Source organism: Alexandromys fortis, unplaced genomic scaffold, assembly GCF_014885135.2.
Source record: "Alexandromys fortis isolate MF-2015 unplaced genomic scaffold, M_Fortis_MF-2015_v1.1 scaffold_97, whole genome shotgun sequence".
Taxonomy (NCBI): Eukaryota; Metazoa; Chordata; class Mammalia; order Rodentia; family Cricetidae; genus Alexandromys; species Alexandromys fortis.
Window position 1 is genome coordinate 1,382,050 of NW_026067981.1, and position 24,097 is coordinate 1,406,146.

The window sequence follows — 24,097 nt, forward strand, 5'->3', positions numbered from 1 at the left end:
CTTCCCTTCCCTTCCCTTCCCTTCCCTTCCCTTCCCTTCCCTTCCCTTCCCTTCCCTTCCCCTCCCCTCCCCTCCCCTCCCTTCCCTTCTCCTCTCCTCTTTTCTCCCCCTTTCTTTTTTTTTTTTTTCTTTCTATTGTGAGTCAGGGTCTTGATATGTAGGCCAGCCTAGCCGCAAACATGTTTTCTCCCTGTCCCAGCCTTCTGGGTCCCCGGATTACAGGTGTGTGTTACCACACCTGGTTAAAAACAGCCAGCCTGCCTCCTCTCCCCTCCCTTCTCTTCCTCCCTGCTCTCTCTTTCTGTCTCTGAACACACACACACACACACACACACACACACACACACACACACACACGACCCATGCTCCTTCTTTCCACACTCACGGCTCCTAAGTCTAATGTGCACAGGAGATTCTGAAACAGCAGAGATTCCGACTGCGCAGGTTATTATGTTTATGTTATAAAAGCTGTAAGACCATATCCATGGCACTGTGAGGGTCTCTAAAGTAGGTGGTCTCTGGACAGTGGTTCGGAGCAGACAGCTTTAGAAAGTTGGTCCGGGGTAGCTTTATGTTCAAGATGCACAGAGGCAGAGGGCGACTGGGTGACGTCCCAGAGGCCTTTTCCTCTATAGGGAGCTGCAGCTGAAAACTGATTATCAGAAGTTTTGCAAAAAGTTTAAGAGATTTGTAAAATTTTCAATGGTGTTAATTGAATAATAATTTTGTCTTAGCGAAACCGATCCTCCACAGTGACTGAGCACCAGTCTAACAGGTGTCCCTCATCTCTTTCACCGTAGAAGCGGGATGGTAGGCAAAGCTGCTACTGTGGGCGGTGCCCATGGCAGAATGAGTTGAGGTGCATGGGACCATTAGAGCACTGCCTGGCACATGTAGGGCAGGGTGGCCGTGCTTTCTGCAAAGGGTCAGACAGGAAGGATCTTAGGGTTTGTGGCCCCCACGCTTGCTCTGTCGTAAATGCTCCATTCTGCCGCTGGAGCACAGAAGAAAGGGCAATAAGTGAGTCGGCTGGTCTGTGTCCTGATAAACCATCATAAGAACTGAGGTTTTGCTCCACACACGGCGCCTTGTTGATTTTTGCTTCAGGTTGGCAGTTTCACATCATGATTTGAAAAGAATTTTTAAGAGTTGACGAGGTAATCTGCTTTTGTTTATTTTTCTGCATTTTTAAAATTTATTTATTGTGTGTGGGTGTAGGTATGAGTGCCTGCACAGAGGTCAGAGGGCAACTTGCAAGCATGGGTTCTCTCCTTCCACCACGTGGGTCCTATGACTTGAACTCAGGTCATCAAGCAGGGTGGCAAGTTCCTCTACCTGCTGAGCCATCTTGCCTGACACAAGGAATCCGCTCTTTGTAAAGAAATAAGAATATATATATATATTTCATTTGTAATTTTTATTTAAAATTTTTTGTTTTAGAACTTTATATATGCATATGATGAATTTCATTTGTAATTTTTGAAAGGAATTTGCTTATAGGTATAGAAAGAAGTCTTACGAGCAAATTAGTGAAGTGGCATAATTTCAGTGAACTTTTGTATGTGTGTGTATGCCTATAAGTGTTTGTGTGTTTAAGCATGTGCAGTTGCATGTGTGTGTGCAGGGGTGCATGCATGTGTATTTGAACATGTGTATGTTCATGTTCAGAGGTCAGGCTCTGGTCTCGTTCCTCAGGCAATTCATTCCTCACTTTTGTTTTTTTTTTTTGAGACAGGGTGTCTCACTGGCCTGGAACTCACTAAAACAGACTAGGCTGACTGGCCAGGGATCCCCAGGAATCTGTCTTCATTTCCTTCCCAGTGCTGGGATTAGAAGTGTGTGCCACCACCCCTGGCTTTACAATGTGAGTTCTGGAGCTCCTTTCTACACTTGCTTACAAGGCAAACACGTTACCAGCTGGGCAGATCCTGCAGCCCAGTTCAGTGGACTTTAAAGAAAGCTCTTTCTACTGGGAGAGACTGCCATTAAACTGGGAAGGAGTGGAGTGGGGGGGGGTGAGAATGAGAGCTTGGTTGAGGTTTAAGAATAGTGTTCACAGAGGGTTCGGAGGGACAAAGAACTATTTACCTACGCCTTCAATATCCCAACCTTTGTCCTCTCTTGGGGGACACTGATTTGGTCTCTGGGTGTAGCTCATCTCCCACAGAGCGGCTCATGAAAAGAATTGCTCTCAGGAGAGTCCACAGCTTGGTGTTTGTTATGTTGCTCAATGTTTGTTGGCATCAACTGCTTGTGTCTCCTTTAGTTTTCAGTTCAAAGGAAATGTCCCTCACAATCGACACACCCCCTTTCATCAGATGGCATAGATAATACATCGCTGAGATTTGCCTTGCTTACCTGTAATGCTAATCCTGGGCACAGCCTCAGCCACTGGAACATTTTGTGCCGGCTTGGCAGATATAGTTTAGTTCAATTCTTATTTTCTCAAAATGTGATCATTATTTTAAGTATTACTGTATACATATTTCTCATTTTAGATCTCTTCAATTTCTTTTTCCTTTTGAGACAGGGTATCACTATATAGCCCTGGCTGGCCCAGAATTTGCTATGTAGACCAGTCTGGCCTCAAACTCACAGAGATCCACCTGGCTCCAGAGTACTGGGATGAAAGGTCTGTACCATTGCATCCAGCTCATGTGTTATTTACGATCTAGCTGAAATAGAGAGCTAATATTGTAAATAAAATTAGTCAGATGAATTTGCAAGCAAAGTGCCACTTTCTACAATGGTTTTAGAAAACTTTAAGCTAATGAATATAATTATGGTCTAATCTTATAATGAATAGAATAAACTATTAGTAAGTACTTTATCAAGAGCAGAGATTTTAATAAATAAGTATATTCCATGGTGAGGTTATGACCTTTAGTTTCAGGGTTCAACGAACTGGGCTCCAACTGAAGCTTCATCTCAAGGCCAGTGGCTAAGGGCATGCTCCATAACTGTCTGTCAACACGGTGTCATCTACAGAATGGGTATTTTAGCTCAACCCATCTCATAATTGCTGTGAGAATTAAATAAAGCAATATATATATATGATGCATACATAGCACAACATCTAATCTGGGATATATATAAATATATATATATATCAGTTAACTCTATGTTGTAGCTAGGGTATATTATTTTTATGTTTGCATTACTGTTTATGTCAATATACAGGAACTGAGTCTATTTGCTTAGCTCACAATGTGAATTACTTAAAGTAGTTGCTTTTGTTCTATCGTCTCAGTTTTGTCCATCAGTATTTCTGAGTGATCCCTCATCAAGCCAACAGAGCAGACCATAATACTTGGGAACTGTGACCAGAGTCTGCATAGAAATAGCATGGAGCTCAGTGGGCAGGACATGAAATGTTACCACAGTTTAAAACTAAATTGTTCAGTAATCTAACCTATGTGACTTTTTTTTTTTGAGATAGGATCTCTCTTATGTAGTCCTTGTAGTTCTGGAACTTGCTACGTTGATCAGACTATCTTCAAACTCAAAGAGATCTGCCTGCCTCGGTCTCTCAATTACTCTCTGCCTCTCAAGTGCATGAGCCAACATGCCCAGCTATGACTTGCTTTTTATTCGGCATAATTTGTTTTTTTTTTTCCATATAACTTGAAACCTGCTGTGGCTGGAAGCGCTGTCTACCTGTGTTGGTGTTATTCTATAATACTGTTTGGAGACTGGTGAATTTGAGGAAAGAGTAGGATGCAAAAGATATTCCAAGACCTTCATTTCAGTTTTATATCTAGACCTAATTCTTCTACTCTCCCTACAATTCTTTCTCCCACTTGTTCCCCTGAATTGTAAAAACTCTAATGTAGATGTCATTTCTTCAGTCGTTTTTGCAAAGAGACACTGATGAATGAGAGGCACTGGCGGACAAAAGCGTCATGCTGACAGATTAGAACCACTGAAGTTGGAAAAAGAAGGCCAGGAGAACAGCCAAAAGCCCCAGGATTTTGAGCAGGAAAGCTGCTGGGATGCTGGATGAAGACTCCAGAGTGCGGGTCTTTAAGGGCTTCAGGATCCTCTGCTTCTGGGTGAGGATGGCATTCCTGGCTCCTTCCCACTGGCCAGGTCCAACTAGGCGGTACTGGTAGGAGTTGCAGGGCCCAAAGTAGAGCTTCACAGCCAGTTTAGGGTCTTTGAAGAACAGAGAGACGAAATCTGGCTTCACACCTATCTCCAAGGCGAGTTCATCCAGGTAGTCAATGTAATTGGTCTGCAGTGTCTGGCTCTGGCTTTTTCCAAACCTTAATGAAGTAAATAAAAGGGCAGATTCATAAATGTTCTAAGTTATGTCTGAATATGAGGCACTCAGTGGCTGTTTAAAGAACATCATGAACGCATGAAGGTATGAACTTTGAATGAATGTCTGGGAGGCTCCATTACGAGGCCCATACCTCAGATTGATGAGTATGCTACAAAGTAAACAGACAAATCCACGGAGATTCTAGAAATGTAACGATGTTGAAATGGTGGTGATTATTTATTACTTATTAAGGTGCTGTATGTCTCCAAGTAAGAATGTATGACTCAGGATTGATACAAATACTGGTGCGGTATTAGAGAGGTAGTGTCTTCCAGAGACAGCATGTACAGTATTCCTTGTTAACTGCTAAAGTACCCTGTAGTCTGGCTGGCACGTGCTGGATACTATATCAGATGGATTAAATCTGCGCAGGAGATGACTCCTTATGTCTGTAAGGTCTCGAGTCAGTGGTGCAAGAGTATTGACCACTGTCAAACTCGTTTTCATCTCAACAAAACTGACAAACCAGAGGCGGTTTTTTTTTTTTTTGAGAGTGCCTCAGGCTATGGTGACCTCATCCTGTCCCTGAGTGTGGGTGGTCTGAGGGGATATGGAATCCAACATGGGCGTCATTAGAAAAAAGAAATAAGATTAACCCAAGGAAAGATACCTAAATTGGTCCTTCCTTCCTTCCTTCCTTCCTTCCTTCCTTCCTTCCTTCCTTCCTTCCTTCCTTCCTCCCTCTCTCTCTTTTTCTTTGTTTTTTTGAGTTATGGGTCATTAAACCAGGATGTCTAAAAATAATATGGAAAAACATCAGATTACACACTTCCAGTCTTATCTACAGAACTGATCCATTTGTACTGGGCCGTGATCCAGGACTCATTTCAACAGCCCGCTGTCTCTCATAGGCAGTCAGACCATGGCACTCTGTGACACACTACTCCATATAGATATTTTTCTTTATAAGGAAATTGCTTACAGGTCAATTTTCTTTTCAGTCCTTTCAACAATGTCCACCTTCATAGTTGTCTCTGAGGGCAAGCTACACAAGCCTAGAAAACAAAAACAAAAACAAATTTGCTTTGAATAGTGGGCTTGATTCGAAATTATTGATTCGTATAGTAGTTGTTTTCTAAAATTAAGTTTCGGCCGTTTTGTCATGTCATAGAGGCAGGACCTCTGTGCTTCTGAGCTGTAGGAGTGAGAATTCCATAGTGGATCATAGCCATTGGCATCAACTATGAACTGGAAAGGCCAGAGAAAGGGCTGAAGAAGGGAAGCATGCTTGAGAAACGATGCCAGCTGGGGTGGCTTCTATACTGGCACTGATGGGACCCTGGAGAAGACTTTGCTGTGTGAGGCAACAAGATCAGATTTGCCCTTTGGAAAGATCCATCTGGCTCTTTGGTTAAGGAAAGAGCGCTCACGGGAGGGGAACTTACAATTAGGGAGACCAGGTAAAAGGCTGTGGAAGGAGATCTGGTGAGGATGAGAGTGGCCCCAACTAACAAGGGCAGTTGGGTTAGATGAAATAGTGCAATGCCCACTGTATGGGGGAGCCTGTCCCCAGTACTCAAGCATCCTGTGAGCTTCAGAGGGGAAATGTGGCAAGTCATCTAGCATCTGGGACTTAAGTCCAAAGCTGAGTTTGCTGTTGAGACCCTCCTGTCTCTATTCTCAGGCCCAGCCATCTCTCCAGCCGCCAGTCCTGTAAGCCCACCTTGATCCTTCTCCTTCCCTGTGTTGAGCCTTCCAGCACGCCCTGGCCCTGCTGGCTTTGTCTCTGACTGTTTCCAACATGTCATTTTCCATTTTCTCTCTCGGTTCTGGCCCAGGCTGCACTGTATTTTGGCCCAGGTGAGCGCTGGAGTTTCCTCAGTGATTGTCAAGTCTCCAACCCTGGGTTATACAGCTCTGTTCCAAACAACTGATGGAATTACGTAACATGACGTAGACACTTCCTGGTCTTTGAGGATACCTCCTTCCTGGTGCCTCTGGCTTAAGAGCTTTCTAAGATGCAGATCCCAGGTTTGGAGGCCAGACTTAATCTACGAATCAGCTAGAAGGTTCTTAGGAGCACTAGATTTGTGTAGGACTGATTTATAGTTGCATTTTCCTACTCTTCTCCCTCCCTCCCTCCCTCCCTCCCTCCCTCCCTCCCTCCCTCCCTCCTTCCCTCCCTCCTGTCCTTCTGAGAAAGTCTGTTTAGAAGCCCTAGCTAGACTGAACTTGCTGCGTGGCCCAGGATGTCATTAAACTCACATCTATCCTCCTGACTCTAGAGTACTGAAATTACAGGTCTGGAAATACTTGAAAGGTAGAAACAGGAGATCTGGAGTTCAAGGCTAGCCTTGGCTACATAACAAGTTTGAGGATAGCCTTGATTACATTAGATTCTTTCTCGCTCCCCTATTAGAAAACAAAATCAAAAACAAAAAAATAAAAATAAAACACAGAACAAGAAACAAAACAAAACCTCACAGCTGTCTGTACGTTTACATTTTATAATCCAGGATCCTTAACAAAATGTACAAAGCTTTTGTGTCCCTCTTAAGAGTAACCTCCCATCCTGTTCCACCCCACAGATTGGTAATGTGGCTCTCAGTTCTCCACAGGCATCCTGACTCTGTCTTTTGCTCAGGCAAAGCCTTCTCTGTACTGATGAAACTCAGACATCAGAAAACTCTCCTGGACCTTGTACCATCACACCAAGTTCCTTTCTGGGCCACAGTATACTTTCTGCCACCAAAGCACTTGTCATGTTACTAAAAACAACTTATTTACATTTCTTTCTGGCTGACCAGATCCCAGCACAGGCTCGGTGGTAAACGAGGCTTTTGTTGAACAGAAATGAACCCGAGAAACAGGAAAAAAAATAGCCTGTCAAGGAAGGTGTCATGCTGCACAAACAAGAAGAGACAAACCTTTAAAAAAATGTAAAACTTTGTCTCGGTGAGATACGTATGGCTCAGTGGGTAGAGCCATGCTAGTGTGCAGGTCCCACAATCTGAGCTCTATCTCCGGCTCCCACAAGGTGGCAGCAGAGAACCAACTGCCCATAGGGTAGCTGGCTTTTGAGCGCCACCATAGAGCTGCCTCCCTTCCAGTAAAATTAAGGGAAAAAAAATGTCAAAACTCCACTCGGTTGAGCAGCCCACTCACCTTTGAAAACTCTTGTCGCCCAACGTGCCTGCAGCTCCACAGTTGGGAAGATGGAGCCTAGAGGCTGGATGAGCCCTATGCACGCAAGGGTGGGCTTCTCCAGTTGAGGGGGGAACATGTATTTGTACAGCGAGACACTGTTACCCTCCACTTTCACAAGCGAATCTTCAAGGAATGGAAAAGAGAAAGTATAGCCCGTGGCAAAAACAATGACGTCAATATCCTCCTCCACTGTGCCGTCCTCAAAAACGGCAGCTGTCTCCGTGAGCTCCTTCACTTTGGTTTTCACCTTGACGAGTCCGTACAGCAGGCGGCTGGGGAGGTCGTCATTCAGAACAGGTTCTTTCAGAAGGTATCTGAGGCACAAGAGGAAAGAACACACTCAGAGCAGTCTTTGAGGAATCTTCAACCTGCTTGACAGCTTTAGGGGTGGCTCTGAATAACACAGGAGTTTCCCAAACATCCGTCAAACTCCAACTCCACTGTTTTATCCACCCCAAACTTTGTCACTGGCCTCAGTCTAACACTGACCATCTCTTCATTTGATAAGCAAATGAAGACAACTAGGTGATAAAAGTAAAAAACAAAATAACAGCAATAACAACAACAAAACCCTGCAGGCGGAAGCACCTCAGGGGGCTCAGAAGTGAGGTCAGCACCCATTGTTAATTTTGAGTTCGCTGGCAATTGTTCCCTGTGGTACCTTTATCACTTTTTATGCTATCTGTTTTTCATTATTTGGTAGTTTCATTTAATACCTACCCAATCATAAATAAGGGGAAACATACTACTACATTAGCACCTAGACCCACTGGGCAGTCAGAGTGAGAATCTATGCACAACATGGGAATTGCTGACATATACTGACCCCAATGTCCACAGGAACTCTGTGGTGGCATGGACCGTGGAACTAAGTCTGCTTGTTTCTCTGGAGTTCTAATGTCTAATGTTTGTAAACTGTTTTCTTTGTTTTAAAACATAAGGCAATCTATGACCTATAGCTGGATTCTTAATTCAGCACAATGGAGCATCTCTTTACGAGACTCTAAATATTCCCCTGGGGCCGGGGAGGAAGGCTGTTATCAACTGAAGGAGGGTAAACATCCACACTGTTTACTTGTGCTTACAGTATCCGAGATGTGTGACTTTGATATCAGCAAATATTTGTCTTTTGGCCACGAGAAAAAAAAAATATGTTCTCATGGGAACAGCCTTCAGTGCATTAGGGCAGCAGAGCTTGAGTTACCAGATGAAGAGCTATCTTTACCCATCACAGTGCTCTGAGAAGATCACAGTCTTCTTGAAGAGCCTTCTCCAAACTGTCAGAGAGTTCTTCCAATCAGTTCTAACCCTGCCTTCCACACTCCTACCCATATTCTTAATTTTTTTCTGTTTTTTTTTTTGTTTTGTTTTTAAAGACACATGGTACAAATTTGGAATCAAGATCCCAGGACCAATACGATCACACATGCTGTTGGATTATAGCTTGCACTACCATGCTAGCATATTGGATCATTGCAAATAGAGGCACCATCAGACAGCCTTGCCTGTAATAAGTACAGCACAAAGAGAAAAATAACGTTACTTGTTTTGAGGCACCAGACCATAATTTTCGTGGTTGAACCATCGATTCATTTGTTGCTCCATCATCCACTTGACGATAGTGCGGGGCAGGACATTTCGGAGCATGGAGCTAAATCTAGTGTGGAACATCATGTCCCAAGGGTAGCCATCTTCAGAGATCCGGCTCATGACCCAGGAACCATGTCTGGTGCTGATAAACACCTGGCAAACAGACAGGCGTGCAGTTGAAGGGATGAGTTCTGGCCCCTTGGGAGGAATCTCTTCTACAGCTAATAGAAAAGATGTTTGGTGGCACAGTTTGCTGAGTTCTTTTTATTTTATTAATTTGTGTGCAGTGTGTGTGTGTGTGTGTGTTCATGTATGAAGGTGTGTGTGAGTATGTGTATATGTACGTGTGTGCACGCATGCATGTGTGTATCTGTGTGTATGCATAATGATGCCAGAGGTCCACCTTGAATATCATCCCTGGTGTTATCCATCTTGGTTTTTATTTGAGACAGGGTTTCTCACTGGCCTGGGCTCATCAATTAGAATAGGCTGACTGTCCAGCCCAGGAATCTGCCTCTATTCGCCTCTCTAGAACTGGAAGCATGTATCATGAAACCTGATATTTTTACCTACCTACCTGCCTTCCTTTCTTCTATCTGTCCTTCCTCTCTTTCTCCTCCCTCCATCTCTTCCTTTCATCTTTGTTTGTTTCTTCTCTCTTTTTCACTGTTTAATAGCTTCATACATTTATATAATAATAATTTTTAGTCATTTCTTTTCCTCCATTTCCCCCTCTGGCTCTGGGGTCAAGTCTAGGTCCTCTGCTTGTGAAGAAATCACTTTATCTGCTGAGATGCCATCCCAGCCCTCAGGTTCCATTTTGAGAGTATTTGATGTCAAAGTGAGGTCCTCCTAGCCTTTCACTTCTCTTTGGCAGTTATGTCCTGACGAGGTTTGTCCAGTCACTTGCCCTGAGAGCGGAGTGCATCAAAGCCCTGATAGCATCCTGGAGATATGAGAAAAGTCTTTGGACTAATTCTCATGGTAGTTGACCAGCCTCTCTGGTGTTTACAGATGTGCTCTGCTGCTCCCTGAGAAACAGCTCCTCTGTCCCTTCACTGTGCCTACCCAAGGAGACCTGGCAAATAATCACAGGCCTTGCAAACGTGTGTCTACTGTGTCATGGCTGCAGGCAAGCATGCATGGATCTCAGTATCTCTGGGTGGTGAATAGGAAGAGCAACCACCTCTTTCCAGACCTGAAAGAACATTACGTGTTTTAAAAGCTAAAACCTCTGTCTGTGTGCTGTGGTTCCTTTCCTCTTTAGTACACATCTTTTTAAAATTATGTCTTTACATTTTGGGATAATAACTATAACATTTCCTCTTTCCATTCCTCTCTCCAGTTCCTCCCACATACACTCTGATCCCATTTTCTTTCAAACTGAAGGCCTCTTTTTCATTCATTGTTGTTGTTGTATGCATTCTTTGCCTTTTATATTAAAATTTCTGTTTCCAATACATACATTTTAAAATCTTGTCAAAGATGTGGGGATTTATTTATTTATTTATTTATTTTTACTGTTGTTTTTCCATGGTCCAAATGCATCATTTCAGCTTCCCAACTTTTGTCTCATCTTATTAGGTCTGTTACTATCTTCAATAAATAAACAAGACTCATTTTCAAGGCATTCAGTTTTCTCAAGAGGTTTAGGTCATGGACACCGGGTCCAGACTCCCTAGGTTTGAAACTCAGTCCCCCTACCTATGAGCTAAGTAGCCTTGGTGAGTTCTTTGGGTTACTCTCTGCTTTTTCTCTTGGGACATTGCTGTACAGGTTAAAGGAAGTTACCAATGTGCTGTGAAGTATAAGCACACACAAACTCTCATTGTTTTGTAGATTGACCTTGGAGGAGGCATTACAGCTTTTTGGGGAAAGGACATCAGTCCTACCTAAGCTTGTGAAGTAGCACATACCCACTCATGGCTGTACCCTTGGTCTGTGTGGGAGCCATATGCTTATATCTCAGTTTGATCCTGTTGTTGCTCTTAGGAAGACTCGAAAATACTTGGAGTGGGTATTGGATATTCCCTTTAAATGCTCCATCACCATCTCTTCCTATTATTTTCTCTCTCTCCTTCGGTAGGATCAACATTAGGTTTTCCATTTTATTTGTTTTCTTTCTGTTGTGACCACTTTGTTGCAGAGAAATTAACCTAGATGAAGACTGTGATCCACGTGAGGGTCAAGGCTCAGGCTGCCATCTTTGAGAAGCTAACTTCCAGGTCCAGATGTGAAGATCTGAGAGCTTACTACTCGATTTTACTCTTAGACTTATGTGATTAATAAATATCGAAGAGAGGCTCTATGCAAAAGAGTAACGACTTATAAGGCACAGGTACAGAGCCAAAGTAGCTGCTTGGTATTAAATTTGGCCAATACTTAGGCTTGTTGACATCATGACCTTATAGAGACATGGCTCATGAAATTCAGTATTTGAGTCTCTGGGACATCTGCTCTAAGTCCAAATCACTGACCTGGCACATGCATCGGCCTTGGATGGCTCTTTACTTGGCTGACAGTGAAGACAACTTAGTTCCTTCCTCCTGTCCTATTGCACTCTCTTCCTCTCAAGTTTTAGAGGTGTTTCCAGCATGGAGGAGCTGGCAGCTGGTGGCCCCTGCCTCTTTCTACTGTCTTTCAAATTTTCATTTATTGCCTCTTTACTTGTTCTTTATGGCAAGGGTTGAAAGCTTTGAAAAGTGAAAGGTGACAGTGATCGATCATCTATCTATCTATCTATCTATCTATCTATCTATCTATCTATCTATCTACCTACCTACCATCTGTCTATCTGAGACAAGACATCTTACAGGAGTGGAGCTTGCCAATAGATAGGCGCCTGGCTAACAAACCTGTGGTGTCTACCTCTATCTATGTCCCCAACCTGGGATTACAACTGTGTGCTATCATGCATGGTTTTAAAACAATATTGGTTCTAGGGTTCAAACTCAGGTCCTCACGCTTGTTCAGCAAGCACTTTTCTAACTAAGCTATCGCTTGGCCCTTGTACTACATCTCTAAAAGTCGGTTCTTAAAATAGTAAGGCCATGCATGTTGGCGCATGCCTGTAATCCCAGAACTTGGGAGGCAGAGGCAGGCAGATCTCTGAGTTTGAGGCCAGCCTGGTCTATAGAGCAAGTTCCAGGACAGTTAGGGCTACACAGAGAAACCCTGTCTCAAACAAATAAACAAACAAACATGAACAGGTCAGTTTCTCATTAGGCGCCTTAGATAAAAAGTAGGCTTTCTGTACCAGAAATACCTAATTGAAACATCCCATTAAAAAAAACCCCAAGGCACTACAGGTCAGAGAAGCAGAATGACTGGTTCTATGATACATAGCTAGTTAGCAGCAGAGGTGGGGTTTAGACTCTGGCTTCCTGGCTTCCAGGTTTCCTATGCTGCTACAACAGGCAGCCACCTATCAAGCAATGGACCTTTGGTGTACAGCTGGGTGCCCCAGTGGTCTCTCCCCACCCCTTCCACACAGCACAGGAGAAGCAAAAGCATCGCACCTGTGAGGCCTTCTTACTCAGCTCAGAGGCAATATCTATGGCTGAGTTTCCTATCCCAACCACCAGGATGCGTTTCCCCTCAAAGCCAGCAGGATGCTTGTATTGGCGGCTATGGAAATACTGGCCTTTGAACTTCTCGATACCTGTGGGAGGAAGAAGAGGGAAACTGAAACCTTCCAAGTAAGCAATTAGGACAAGTGAATGTCAATAAAACTGCAGGTCGGTTTTCCCTTTTTGGATTCTCACCTCCTCCCTTACAGGAGTTACAATAGTCAAATATCAAACTCTAACTAAAATTCCTTATGAAATATGAGGTCCATGTGAGAGACTGGAGTGTGTGTGTTCACCAGTGGCAAACAAAGGCTTTGCTGTACAGATCATGACCTGACGCGGGCATCTCACTAGCTGTTCTATTTGGGGCAGTCTAATGACACTCTAGTTTCACGTCGTCAATACATTTAAGAACTCTTTGGAAATAGTGTTATTGAAATTGTGCAATAATTAGAAGAGTGCTTATCATTTTGCAAAAGCAAATAACTAAAAGACTAAAACCAGGCCTACAGAAGTTGCTTCTTGAGTGACTCAATGACCATTTGATTGTTAACCATTTGTGTTCTTCCAGTTCACCCCTTTTATACTTCCCAGTAATATCTGGCCTTATTAAAGTGTTCTTTGCTTTTAGTGTGGGCAGTTTCATATGAAGCCTGATTGTGACCCACTGTGTCAGACACTTTCCCAGAGGACTCTGGGAAGGGAATGCTCTTTGTGAGTCCTTGTCTAGGGGACGATCTTGACTAGGAAGTTCTTTCAGAGGGAAGGCTTCGGCGACCTGCCAGCTGACTTCAGGCATCTGCTCCCACATTCCTCCCCTTATCTCTGTTCCGCCTCAGTGTGTATTTCCAGGAATTCTCTGTAGCAATCCTTGGCCAGTAGAAAAGGCCCCAGGGATGTAGTAAATTTCCATGGGTTTGGCAGGACAGAACAATTAGGGTAGGCATTTGAAGGTCCTCTTATAGGGAATGCATGTTTGTGTGAATCCTTTGAATTGCTGGGGAAAATGTAATGATCTGGAGGAAGTTAGCTGAGCTATGTGTGAAGACTCAGAGGAAGCAATAGGAGCAGAGATGGTGTCTGGCATGCTTCCGCTCCCCAGCTGTACCTCAAGCTTACTGCCACCCCCATTCACAGAAGCCAATCCCGCCTGTCCATCTGAACTCCATGCGAGATTCCCGGAGGCCTAATCCTCGATGCTGAGAAGCACACAGCCTCACCTGGAAACGACTTCAGCGGCAGGTGAGGTTGAATGTGATGGCCGCTGCAAACCATAACTGCGTCAAAGACGGCATGCTGCTCCTTGCCATTGCTCTGAGTATGAACTTCCCACTGCCCAGAAGAGGCAAAATCCGGGCGTCTTTTCACACTAATGACGGTGGTCTTGAACAAACACAGAGAAGGCCTCGTTAATTTCTCTGTCAGGGCCCTGGAAGTCAGGATGGGGCGAGGGTAATAGGTAATCCATTTGATTTTCTTGAGTCCACTGCCAGCAAACTCTGTCAAGTGGGCCCTTCTTGTTCCTTTGGCAGGCAAGCACTGAGGATATCCTTAGAAGACTGCCACTCATGGGATGGCTCTACCAGGAATTGGAGGGGAAACCACAGGAGATTCTCTAAATGGACATGAAGCTGTCCCTAAAATGGACAAAACAAGTCCCTAAAAGTGGACATTTCAACAGTATTTACAAATACAGATTTCCATGAAGATAATCTGGTATGTGAACACAACCCAAGCCTGGTGCTCACAGAGCCAAAGTTGCCAAGGACGTGAAAGGCCTTAAAAATGAGCCCCATTGAGTTGTTTGTTCAGAAAAGCAGTTTCAACTAGACCAGTGTTCTGTGCTTAGTGGTAACATGTTTCCTTGTTGTTCCTCTTTGTGGAGTACAGGAAATGGTAATTTCAGGTATAACTCAAGATGATTGGCTCGTCCCTCTGTTGCTGCAGTTTACGTGCAGAAAAGAAATTATGAAAAAGTAGATAGGTGAACCTGAGACAAATGGAAAGTGGACAGTGTGTTTAACCCATTTCTGTGGAGAACGTAGAAAAAGGACAATTAGGCTCGGATTCATACAGCCTTTCCAGAGGAACGAGGCTTGGAAAGATCAGTGTGGCACTGGCTTAAATGTTATTTTCACTTCACTTTTCATCGTCATCTGAACTTTCAGTCTTAATGGACAGTTTTACCATGCTTTTACCTTTCCACAAAGCCACCAAAATGCCATAGTTTATTTTAAGGTCTTTCCCTGCCACAGACACTTTTCCATTTAAGTGTGAATTAAGGCAGAGAAATCCATTCCCCACCACACACAGTACCTGAAACTGAATGTATTTGAGAAGATCAAACTTCTTGGCAAAAATCCTGAAATATTCCAGGAGTTTAGAATTGTGCAGGAAGTTGGGGAAATCCTCGGGCATTGGGAAGTCGCTGAAGCAGGACATTTCTTTGCTGGTGTTGGTGATGACGGAGTGGTAGATGCTTGCTCGACCATCTTCCACGTTCTCCTACAGGAGCGAGTGAAACAATCAGTGGCAATGATTTTAATGCAAGTCTTACTTGTAGTAAAAGTCTTCTTCCGGCCAGGGGTGGTGGCGCACACCTATAATCCCAGCACTTGGGAGGCAGAGGCAGGTGGAGCTCTGAGTTCAAGGCCAGCCCTGGTCTACAGAGTGAACTCCAGGACAACCAGGGCTGCTATATAGGGAAACTCTGTCTTGAAAACACACACACACACACACACACACACACACACACACACACACACACACACGTATGTATATGGTATCTGGGGGCAAAGAGACAGCACATGTAGCCCGTCATTCTGTGTGATGAACCTGTTTATTGACAACTGGTGCTGCTCAGTAGGTGTGCTATTGGTCCTCATGGGGTTTGGAGTACAGACAAGATTTTTTTTTTGGCATATTTCAAAATATTTAACACTCTATCAGCCTACCTATTTAACACTCTATCAGCCTACCTATTTAACAGCAAACTTTGTGAGCCAGTTGTCTTCTTAGATTCCCCTAGGGAAGCTTTATTTACTCTGACTTTGAAGGACTAATAATTCCTGGGACACTGAATATAGAATTTAAAATTAAATGAGTTTGTTTAGAAGCAGGGAGGCTTTATATCTTGATTTGATCCCATAGGTCTTTATTTTGTTCTGAATTCAAATCAATTGTCCTTAAGTGACAAAGGTGATTAGTGCTGACACCAAATATCGTAGTTTTGCCAACTTGATACACACTCAGACACACCTGGAAAGAGAGAATCTCAGCTGAGGGACTGACCCTTTGGTATATCTGTAGGCCTTTTCTTGCCTGCTGATTGATGTACGGTAGCCATCCCACTGTGGATGGTGTCATATTTGGGCAGGTGGGCCTGAGCTGCAGAACAGAGCAAGCTAAACAAGCCAGTAAGCAACACTTCTTTATGGTCTCTGCTTTGATTCCTGGCTCCAGGCTCCTGCCTTGGTCTCCTGCCTGGCTTGCCTTCATGATGGAGACTGTAACCTGTAGGCTGAAATGAACCCTTTCCTCCCCCAGTTGGTTCTGGTCAGTGTTTGATCACAGAAATAGGAAGCAAACTGAGACATCAGCCAGACCTCAAACCTGATTTTTATTGTTCACAATTGTGCCTCGGTAAAAGTCCCATAAAGCACATGTTATGACTTAGTTAATATTTTCTTCTAAGTAATGCTCTACATGATGTCCTTCATGTAAATTCATGTAAATAAATAGCCATGATTGGTGTTCAGAATCTGTGAACAAACCTATGATGAGAGAGGCTTTTATTAGAAAATTTAAATAATGGTGCCTAAGAACCCTTCAGTAGCTGTGTCAGTGTGAACACAGACTAGGCTGTAATCCTGAGAAACAGTAATTGCTATTTGACTATGCATTAGAGTGGCTGTAAAGATAGTAAAGTTTGTAGGAATTCACTAACTGACAGAAATTACTTAGTCTTACTTATATGGCACTGTATTTTCTTCTGTAGAAAAGTTTAAAAAGAAAAATATTCACTTGTAATCCAAACAGCATTTTAAATCAAGTATAAATGTATCTTTCTTGTAATTTTTTAATAGAAAATTATTCCTTGCCTGCTGCGTTTTTTAGACCCTCAGTTCCTTAGTTTTTGGCACCATTGAAAGTGGTCATCCGAGATGGGCACGAGCTACACAGTGGACAGAAAGCCAGCCGCAGGAAGAGAGTAAGACTCCATCTCAAAACCACATCCATAAAGAAATAGAGCAAGAGGTAACCAGGCCTAGAAGAAGATGTGCTTATCTTCACAGTTAGATGTGGGTGTCAGCACGTCTTTCTCTTTAAAGAGAAAAGTCTGGACCAATCTGTGCCGCTCATCTGTGAGACAGAGATGTAAGAAGTGCTCCGTAGTATGAGGAATGTCATTAAGCCTCAGCGTTGATGCTTTCACAGCTCACTGTGGCACTGAAGGTCAATCTGGGTATCAGCTACTCTGCGGATATAGAAGAACTGGCATAGTGGCTCACTATTACACATGAATGTTCTGCAACAGGTTGAACTTGGTCTCCATGAGTTAAAAAAGAGCAAGTTTATGTGACTTGCCGTCCATTGTCTAAGTAGAAAGTACTCCACATGTTTGGCTTCACTGGGTCTTAATATCTTGGATTCCAACACCTTATTACTTACTCTCAGAGCAGACTGGTTAAGAGAAATATTCAGAATTCTTGCCAAATATGGATTTGCTTACAAATATCCTTCTCCCTCACATCCCTTCTTCTTTCTTCTTTTATTAATCCTTCATCATTCATACGTCAATTCTCTCATGCCTATGACCAGACTTTCCCCATGAGTAGTGTGTTTATTTTTCCTGGACTAGAATCTAAACTTGAGTAATAATTTTTGTTCCTGTTGCAGGTGTCTTGGGCAAAGGCAGTCAGTGGAGAGTATGCAGCTTATTCACTATGCTGGGTCTCTAGACAGAGAGGGCTCATGGTACTGTTATTGTGAAATATATATACATATATGTAATGGAATACAAACATGCATTTCAGTAGAATGAAAGGTTTTCTGACTTTCACACAGGAATATGATTACTTGAACATTGGATGAATAAGTAAAGGTGCTCTTATTTTCTAACACTAGCTTCAAATTGTGCAATACTGCAGTCATATTGAGATTTAAACATTTTTTTCTGTTTTATTTTTGGGGGGCGTAATTGAACACAATGTCCTTGGCAAAACTGACTACTTGTGTTTCCTATTCAACCAGAGTCTTAAAATAGGAAATATTTCATTAAGAAAAGAAATGCATTTTTCCCTCTCCAGACTACGTGATTTTGAGTAGTGTTGAGTAAACAGTAAGGATTCCATAAATATTCTCTTGGGACTGGTCCCTGCTGCCTCTCTTAATGCTTCTGCAAACACGAACAAGTTACACAACTCAGTTTCTTTGTGTTCCTGTGTCAAACGGTGTTTGTGCATAACCCAGACGTTAGACATTTGTTCCAAAGTTTGCAGAGATTAGATAAAGTGCTTAGTACAATGCCTGCCTCCAAATAAGTGATAAACTAGTGTCGGCCTCTCTCACTATCATTACAGACCACCAAGGTGAACCTCACTGTGACACCGTAGATAAAACATTAGGACTTTTTCAAGAGTTAAAGCATTGCCCAGAAGTGTGATTGGACTCTGTCAGGTACATTTTTAAAGGAGGATTTGAGGATGAGAAGAACTCATTCTAATTGCTGATTCTTAATACAAATTTTAGGGCCCAACTAAAATCTTCATTGGAAGTCTCACGTTGATAGATCATCACCAAATAGTGACGGTATCATAAGTCTTTTCTGAGAAGGAAGTGATCATCTTTATAGTAGATTTGATTGGTAGAAGCAGTTTCTTGTCAAACGCAATGCCTGGTTGGGGGTAATAGAACACTTATCTAGCATGTTTAAGGCCCTATGCTTCTTCCCCCCATTTTTTTCCCCTTCAAGACAGTGTTTCTGTGTATCCCTGACTGTCCTGGAACTCATTATGTAGACCAGGCTGGCCTCGAACTTACAGAGATCTGCTGCATGCCTCTGCCTCCTGAGTACTGGATTAAAGTGCTTGACTGCCAAATTCTTTATAAGAGCTTCTTCATTTAGTTAGTTGGATGAAGTAGAAGTCTATGTGTTTAGACAGGTGAAATTGGCATAATTTTCATCGTTGCAAACGGACCATGATTAATGCTAACTTAACAGCGCTTATTTTGGCCTGAATTGTGCTGGGAGTTGGGAACGGGAAGTAAACAATACAAGAACAGTGTCTTCCTTTGGGGAAGCTTATTACTGTATTGAATTAAAATGCAGCTGGACCTCGGAGCTGTAAAAGTGAAGTTGGAGGGAGAAGAGAGGCTTTTCTTTCTGCTAGACAGAGACAGAGAGTCTTCAAAGTGGTTCACTGTACCCCATGGGTGTGGCTTAAAGTGATATTTATGCAAAAATAAAAATAATCTGATTTCCTTAGCATTTTGGATTTTGCTATGGCTTATGTGCTTAAGATAAACAATTTTTGTTAAAGGATTTTGCTAGCTTATAATGTTCAGAGTTTTCTTAAACCATATAGCAGAACCAAGTGAGTTCAGTGAGGACTGGTCTTAGATATACCATCTTTTGATCATGGGTTGGGCTGAAATTTATCTTTGACTCTGGGGAAAATGAAAAGGCAGAAAAATCTAAAGTTCGAAAGGATGATTCCCAAGGTGAAATGTATTCACTCAAGGCAGGGGGTGCGGGGGGGGGGAGGAGTAAAGTGGAAGTTGACATCTGGGACGTGAAGGACAAACACCTAAGGTTAGCCCTTTTCTGGATGCAACATCATATTGGCCCTTATCAGTCATACTCAGGAAACAATGAACATGCATGCCCTTGTAAGCATTTTGTCATTCATCCTTTCACGCCTGTGTGTATCTTCTCCATTACTTGGAATGGATATGATTAAAACTTTTCACCTCCTTGCATGATTAAGCTGTGGTCCTCACATACGAGAGTGGAGCAGCTGCATCAGAAGAATTCAGAGGAAGTTTGAGAACTATAAAGGTCAAGTTGGTATGCTTAGCACTGAGGCACCTGTATAATGCCATTCTATTTTATGCATAAAATATGTTTTTTCTTTTTCTTTGAGAAACTGGGGCTTATACGTCTATATGCATACATACCCTTAGTCTCTTTTTAAATTTTTTATTTTAAATCAAACTTAAAATTTGAAACAGATCCCACTTAATGGCTCAGACAGACCTTGGATTTATAACCTTACATAAGTCAGTCTCTGGAGTATTTGAGATTACAGGCTTACATGACAAGACCTGGGCTTAGAACACGTTTTGGATTTCCTTGATCTTATGCTATACACGCTTTCTTCAGTCTATGCAGGAAAACATCACTTCTTCAAAACTGTTATAAAGAAGCAAAATAAGTGTATTTCAGACAGTTAATGACTATGCCTACAGGACCACAGTTCTACCTATTTGTTTGCCTGGAGAGGTTCACAAAAATTAGGTTAAACTTGGTTCTAGAAGTGTCATTAGGATGCAAATGCCTATTGAGTTATGCTGTGACAACTTTGTCTACGAGAATTTCAAGTTCAACAAGGGTAAGGCTGTTTGTCATCTTCTGAAAAGAACACTAGAGAGCCTGTAGAATGTCATGTCCTAAGTGAACGGAATGGCTCTTAAATGGCAGATGTCAACTAAGCAGAAGAAAGGCTGTGATGGACACGAACAATAAGTGGAGCAAGTACATGTTTGGGTCAGTGTAGAGGTGGCGTCAAATGGCAGACCTCATTTGGGAGATACTTCAGGTGTCCACTTTCTATTTTTATCTTATTCTGATTAATATTTTGTTTGTTTCTTATGAGACAGGGTATCACTCTATAGCCTAGCCTGGCCTCCAACTTGTCATGTAGCCCAGGGTGGCCTTGAACTGGATATCCTTATGCCTTTGCCTCCCAAGTATGGCCATTACAGTGTGGCTTATCATGCCTGGCCTTGTGATCAATATTTTAACCAATGACTTTGACAGAGACAAATACAGATGATCATATTTGGGTATACCCAATGGAGGGCGGTACAGTAAAGATGACAGATAACTGAAATTTCAAATAAAATTTCCAAGGCCAAGCAAACTTACAAAATGCAAAAAAATTACACGGGATGTTGTTGTGAGTATAAAGTGAGATCTACATGAAAATAACCATGAAAACATTAGTTTTTGTTCTGTAAATGCTGAAGATGTAGCATTAAATTGTTTTAGTGGAAGTGGTATTAGGGCGAAGTACAATGGAAATCATACTGGCAAGACTCAGGCTACTGATAACAGCTTTGTTGAAGGAACTGATTGTGTCTGGTTCATGCTTAATGCCTACTGCATTGGCCAGCCTCTCTCTGATCTTGAAATAGATAAGTTTTAAAAAATATTATCAATTTGAATTAGATCTCAGGAAAGTCACATGCTAAGAGATGGTAATATTTTAGGCTGATTATAGACATAAGAGACTAAGTTGGAAAGAGATCTGTATACCATTATGTGAAGGTTAAGTAAAATACCTGGTTATGTGTCGTTGGAGAGAGGAGATTTATTTATGAAAATTCCCAAGTCAGAATTTTCTCTGACTTGTATATTGGTAATTTCTCTATGATGATAGGGTATAGGAGCAAAGTAAGCTAGTGGCTGCAGGAGGATCATGTTTTTTGGTGTCCCCCCGCCCCGCTAATTCTTTTTTTTTTCTGATTTTTGAGACAGGGTTTCTCCCCCGCTCCGCCAATTCTTTAATAAGTGTGTGGACTCAGGAATCACAGACCTTCAATTTTGCTCTTTCCTTTCAACTGCCTTCCCTCTGGGCAAACCATTTATCACAAAATTCAGCTTCCCATTCAGTTACTAGTAAGAAAAATCCTAAGATCTAACCCTAAAGGTATGAAGAAAAGTAACTCATACCAAGAGCTTCTTCCCTGGAAGAAATGCTAAAAAATATTTACTCATCAGCCTGCCTGTATCGCAAAGATGACACCAGGGGGCGCTGGAGAACCTCCTGGAAGAATTCAGTATCACCTAATCCAGGCAAGGCACATAGATGTGAACTTCTTGGTTTTGTTTTTAAGTTGGCATTAGATGTGCCGAGGGATCAGAGGATTCTGTGTCGGTGTGGGAAGCAGTAAAAAAGAGATTTGCGCTAGTTTACAATGGTATAATTGTGAGGAACAGTTTCCTGGGATGGGCATTGATGCCCCCAGAATCCTTTTCCAGAGTCTTCTTATCTCAGAAGCCGAGTACCCAAAATGCCTTGGGCCCCAGTTCCCAAGATGCCATGCCCCCCCCCCCCCCCAGCAGCAATCCGTAAAATTTTGCTCAGTGTTTCTCTCTGAAGGAAGGAGGTCTCTTAGGGGAGCAAATTATTTATTACTCTCCGTTAGATGTAGTCTTAAGAGAGGCCTGGCCTATGATGTTGTTATAGATGCTTGGAAATTATGTATTTAATGTTATCTAATAAGGATTAATTAATTCACTTTTTAATCTATATTTTTTTCACAAAATACATTAGAAACGATCTCTGATTTTAAAATCTAATACACTGGGGCCATGGAAATGCTATAGGAACCACCTTACTGGAATGTATTAAATGTATTAAATGTTGACAGACCATTCAAAGTAACTTTTACCTCTTCGGCTAACAAATTCGCAACAAACAAGGAACACTTTGTGCTTAGATATTAAGTCTTGAACATTAAATTTGTTACAGGATCACTGAAGGGGCTCATCGGGTGAAACTCTTACTGTGCAAACCTGAAGATATGAATGCAATCCCTGCAACCCATGTAAGGGCGGAGGGAAGAACCAGTTCTACAGATTTGTCCTCTGGTCTTCATGTGCATGCTGTGACACTGGAGCCCCCAAGCTCACCGCTGGTGTGCTCTCTCTCTCTCTCTCTCTCTCTCTCTCTCACACACACACACACACACACACACAATTAATAAATATGTTAAATTGGTTACAATTTAAACCTATTCACATGCAAAATAAAACCCCGTGTGCGCCTCCAGTGGAGAAGGAAACAAGCTATCAGTTAAGACAGGAATATATTACGTCACTTTCTCAGGAAAAGTTCTAATTCTAGCAGCCAGTGCTTATTAAGATATAAATGTGATTCCTCCCAGCAAAGCCACTTGTCTCACATGAAGGTCAAGGTCTCCATCATTAACTCTGTGTTTTCATGGTTGCGTGAACACATTTTCACTTGACAACCTGTCCCACCGTTTGCTAAGCTGTCTCATTACTGTAGGGTTCGCGTGAGGCTTGCCTGAATTTCCTCGGGAGATTTTGATCCGACATGTCCGGTAAGGAGGATATTTTCTGATTGAGACAGAGTTTTGACATGTAGCCCAAGCTGACCTCAAATTTCCAATCCCCCTGCTTCACCCTCCCTAGAGGTGGAACCCCAGACAAGTGCCATACCACTCTCTGGAAGGAATGCAAATATTTACATTCATAGTCATAAGCCTACATAGCCTATGAATCTGTCAATAAAATTTTGAATGGCAAATAATATTATGAAATTTTAGGTTGAGTAAGAAGAATGACTTTAATTAATAGAAAATATTTGACAAAGAGGTTCACAACAGGTTATACTGGAATATAACCAGAAAAGCTCAGTAAACAAGCATGCTCTATTTTATTTTATTTTATTTTTGTTTTTTGTTTTTTGAAGACAGGGTTTTTTTGTGTAACAGCCTTAGCTATCTTGAAACTAGCTCTTATAGACCAAGCTGGCCTCAAACTCACAGAGATCTGCTTACCTCTGCCTCCTGTGTGCTGGGATTAAAGGTGTGTGCCACCACCGCCCGGCACATGGTTTATTTTAAGAGAAAAACAAAGTCAGAAGTAATAAGGGCCCATTCTCTGAAGAAGCACTTGACTCAGTGATTAGAAGTGATGTCTTAAAAATAATTCTAATTACTTCTATTTTATAAAATGCTTTCTAATATTAGTATATTATCTAATTAGTCTATCAGAAAAATGACAAAAACATGGGCTGTTTGGCAATTAGCTGGCTTTTAAAGAGAAGATTCCTTGCATCCCCGAGTTGGTCACGTGGGTTGGCACGATACTGACCCGGGAGAGATGCCAGCCCGAGTTCAGTTCCTGCTTAGCTGCATAGATAAATAAAAACAAAACTGGACCAAAACTGCTTAAGAAATCTTTCAAAGGCTCATCAGTCACCTTGAAATTTCAGCGTGTCATAATCTGAGGCATGGAAAGTCTCACTTACTTTGAATCTCCACAGTCCCCCGATATCTTCAGTCCTTTCGAAGCAAGTGGGCTCCAGACCCTCATCCAGGCAGCACTTCAGAGAGATCAGGCCACTGACTCCTGCTCCAATCACAGCCACCTTCTTTGCCATCGTCTCCTGTCAATGAGTTGACCAGTCATTACTGCTTCAGGAGGACAAAG

The 24,097-nt window shown here is 42.4% G+C and overlaps 1 protein-coding gene and 1 long non-coding RNA gene across 2 annotated transcripts in view; one reads left to right on the top strand and one right to left on the bottom strand.

The window, feature by feature from the left end:
* Window positions 1-1,398: 1,398 nt before the first annotated feature.
* Fmo2 (flavin containing dimethylaniline monoxygenase 2) lies at window positions 1,399-24,047 on the bottom strand. Its single transcript, XM_050158394.1, has 8 exons — window positions 23,916-24,047; window positions 14,947-15,135; window positions 13,851-14,013; window positions 12,580-12,722; window positions 9,015-9,214; window positions 7,430-7,785; window positions 5,247-5,319; window positions 1,399-4,265 (listed from the first exon to the last, which is right to left on the bottom strand). The coding sequence occupies exons 1-8, from the start codon at window positions 24,045-24,047 to the stop codon at window positions 3,914-3,916; spliced, it is 1,608 nt and encodes a 535-aa protein (XP_050014351.1). The 3' UTR covers window positions 1,399-3,913.
* Window positions 23,974-24,097, top strand: part of LOC126511328 (uncharacterized) — a 120,482-nt gene continuing 120,358 nt past the window's right edge. Inside the window, exon 1 of the long non-coding RNA XR_007594663.1 lies at window positions 23,974-24,097. This is a non-coding gene — a long non-coding RNA (uncharacterized lncRNA).

Coding starts and splice junctions, on each gene's coding strand:
- Fmo2 (XM_050158394.1), bottom strand. CDS start 24,047: ATGGCAAAGAAGGTGGCTGTGATTGGAGCAGGAGTCAGTGGCCTGATC. Junction 7,786..9,014: donor GGTCTGGTGCCTCAAAACAA/GTAACGTTATTT, acceptor CTTGTGCCTCAG/ATACCTTCTGAAAGAACCTG. Junction 5,320..7,429: donor GGCGACAAGAGTTTTCAAAG/GTGAGTGGGCTG, acceptor TTTGTTTTCTAG/GCTTGTGTAGCTTGCCCTCA.